General features: G+C 38.7%; 1 protein-coding gene across 1 annotated transcript in view; it reads left to right on the top strand.

The window, feature by feature from the left end:
- The window catches only part of LOC122264275 (uncharacterized), a 4,520-nt gene that overhangs the window by 513 nt on the left and 1,507 nt on the right, over positions 1 to 2,500 (top strand). Inside the window, exon 2 of the mRNA XM_086531017.1 lies at positions 1,940 to 2,500. This exon is cut by the window's right edge and continues 34 nt beyond it. Within this exon, the coding sequence (XP_086387143.1) occupies positions 1,940 to 2,500 (561 nt within the window). The remainder of the gene's footprint in view (positions 1 to 1,939) is intronic.

Below are 2,500 nucleotides of genomic sequence, written 5' to 3'. Positions count from 1 at the left end.
GTGGATTCTCAACTACAGACCATATCCACACACTAGCTCAAATAAGGGAGAAAACAAACGAATATAGGAAGCCCCTGTGAATGGCATTCGTAGATTATGAAAAGGCATTCGTAGATTATGAAAAGGCATTCGACTCGGTACAGATATCTGCAGTACTGGATGCAATTCGTAAACAAGGAGTAGAGGAAATATACTGCAGATTATTAGAGGATATATATAGAGATGGTACAGCGACCGTCAAAATCCACGCAGAAACCAATAAAATACCAATAAAAAAGGGTGTTAGGCAGGGCGACACCATCTCACCGAAGCTGTTTACAGCCTGCTTAGAGGAAGTATTCAAGAAGTTAGATTGGAAAGAGAGAGGGATTAAAATAGGGAATGAGCACTTAAGCAATCTAAGATTTGCAGATGACATTGTTCTTTTCGGTGAGTCAGCAGATGAACTACAACAATTAATAAGCGATTTAAATAAGGAAAGTCTGAAGATTGGCCTTAAAATGAACATGAAAAAGACTAAAGTCATGTTCAACAGTCGAACCCCAGTTAAGCAAATACAAATACAGGGCGAGGTACTAGAAGCAGTGAACGAGTATGTATACCTAGGGCAACTCATTCAGTCGAGTACATCCTGCGAAGCCGAGATAAAACGGCGAATCAGGCTAGGTTGGAGTGCCTTCGGTAAACATAGTAATATATTACGAAGTAGTCTGCCACTATGTCTAAAGAGAAAGATTTTTGACCAATGCGTCCTCCCCGTCATGACATACGGTTCAGAGACATGGACTACGACCAAGGCACTCGAGAGGAAATTAGTAAGCGCCCAAAGAGGAATGGAAAGGCTTATGCTAGGAGTTAGCTTAAGAGACAAGAAAAGGGCCACATGGATCAGGCAGCAAACAAAAGTAGAGGATATACTCAAGACCATCAAAAAGAAAAAGTGGCAGTGGGCTGGACATATATCGGAGACAGGACAACAGGTGGACAAAGAAAACAACAGAATGGGTAATACACGACACAAAGAGACCCAGGGCAAGACCAATGACTAGATGGCGGGATGAAATAGCAAAATTTGCAGGAGTAAACTGGAATCAGAGGACACAAGACCGGAATGACTGGAAAAGATTGAAAGAGGCCTACGTCCTGCAGTGGATTGATACAGGCTGACGATGATGATGATGATGACACATTCACACATGTGTGTGTGTATGTCCGTGTGTGAGAGTATATATCATATATATATATATATATATATATATATATATATATATATATATATATATATTGTTGATGTATATACACATATAAATATATATATATATATATATATATATATATGTATAAATATATATATATATAATTTGTATATGAATATATACATATATATATATATATATATATATATATATATATATATATATATATATATATATATATATATATATATATATATATATATATATGAGTGTGTGTGTGTGTGTATGAATGCAACATCCCTGACCTCTCTCTCTCTCATCTCAGTTTTCTGGAGGATATATTTTCTTATTACATAAAATGATTAGATCACCAGCAAGTAATGACCTCGACCTGAGCGTGCAGACGAGAGCGAAGAGCAGCTATATAAAGCGGGCCTCCAAGCACAGCCGTCAGTGCGCTTGCACATCTCGCTCTCTCTCCTCAGCAGCTCTGCTTATTCCTCTGTTGATAGAAGATTCAGGGAGAAACTAAAATGACCTCCATGAAATCGACTATTTCATTTCTTGGTAAGAACTGTGTATCAGGTTTTGTACCTATAAACATGTACATACGTATATACACAAACATCCACACACATATATGTATATATATATATATGTATATATATATTTATATAATTATATATATATGTCGTTGAGCATTTTCAGTAGATATCTTTATATTAATCCTATATCTTGCAAAGATATATGTTTACACTATACTATAAATCAGTATCTTCCCTCTTTGCAGTTCTCATTGGAATATGCTTGGCACAAGCCAATTACTTGCTTCCCTCGAATGGGAATGGCAACGGAAATGGTAATGGTGTCAATGGCAATGGGGCATACAGCAATGGAAACGGCAATGGTGGATATACAAATGGTAATGGTGCGAATGGCAATGGTGTCTACGTAAATGGAAATGGAAATGGTAATGGCGTCTACGTAAATGGAAATGGTAATGGTGCCTATGTAAATGGAAATGGTAATGGTGCCTACGTAAATGGAAATGGTAATGGCGCCTATGTAAATGGAAATGGCAATGGCGTCTATGTAAATGGAAATGGTGTAAATGGTAATGGAAACGGCGTCAATGGAGGATACCAAAACGGAAATGGAGTCAGCGTGTTCGCCAATGGTATCGTGGATCCCTTCAGAGCTCTAGCTGATGCCATCGGCGGTGGAGGCGTCCCAGGTGTGGACTACCCCATCCTGGCCTTCGTCCCCGCCACCGGCTTCTCCTGCGACGGCCAACTGCCTGGCTA

The sequence above is a fragment of the Penaeus japonicus genome, unplaced genomic scaffold (assembly GCF_977035675.1).
Source record: "Penaeus japonicus unplaced genomic scaffold, GWHDUDI00000001_assembly GWHDUDI00000034, whole genome shotgun sequence".
Taxonomy (NCBI): domain Eukaryota; kingdom Metazoa; phylum Arthropoda; class Malacostraca; order Decapoda; family Penaeidae; genus Penaeus; species Penaeus japonicus.
The sequence above is the reverse complement of the archived record's forward strand: the minus strand, read 5'-3'. Positions and strand labels throughout refer to the sequence as shown.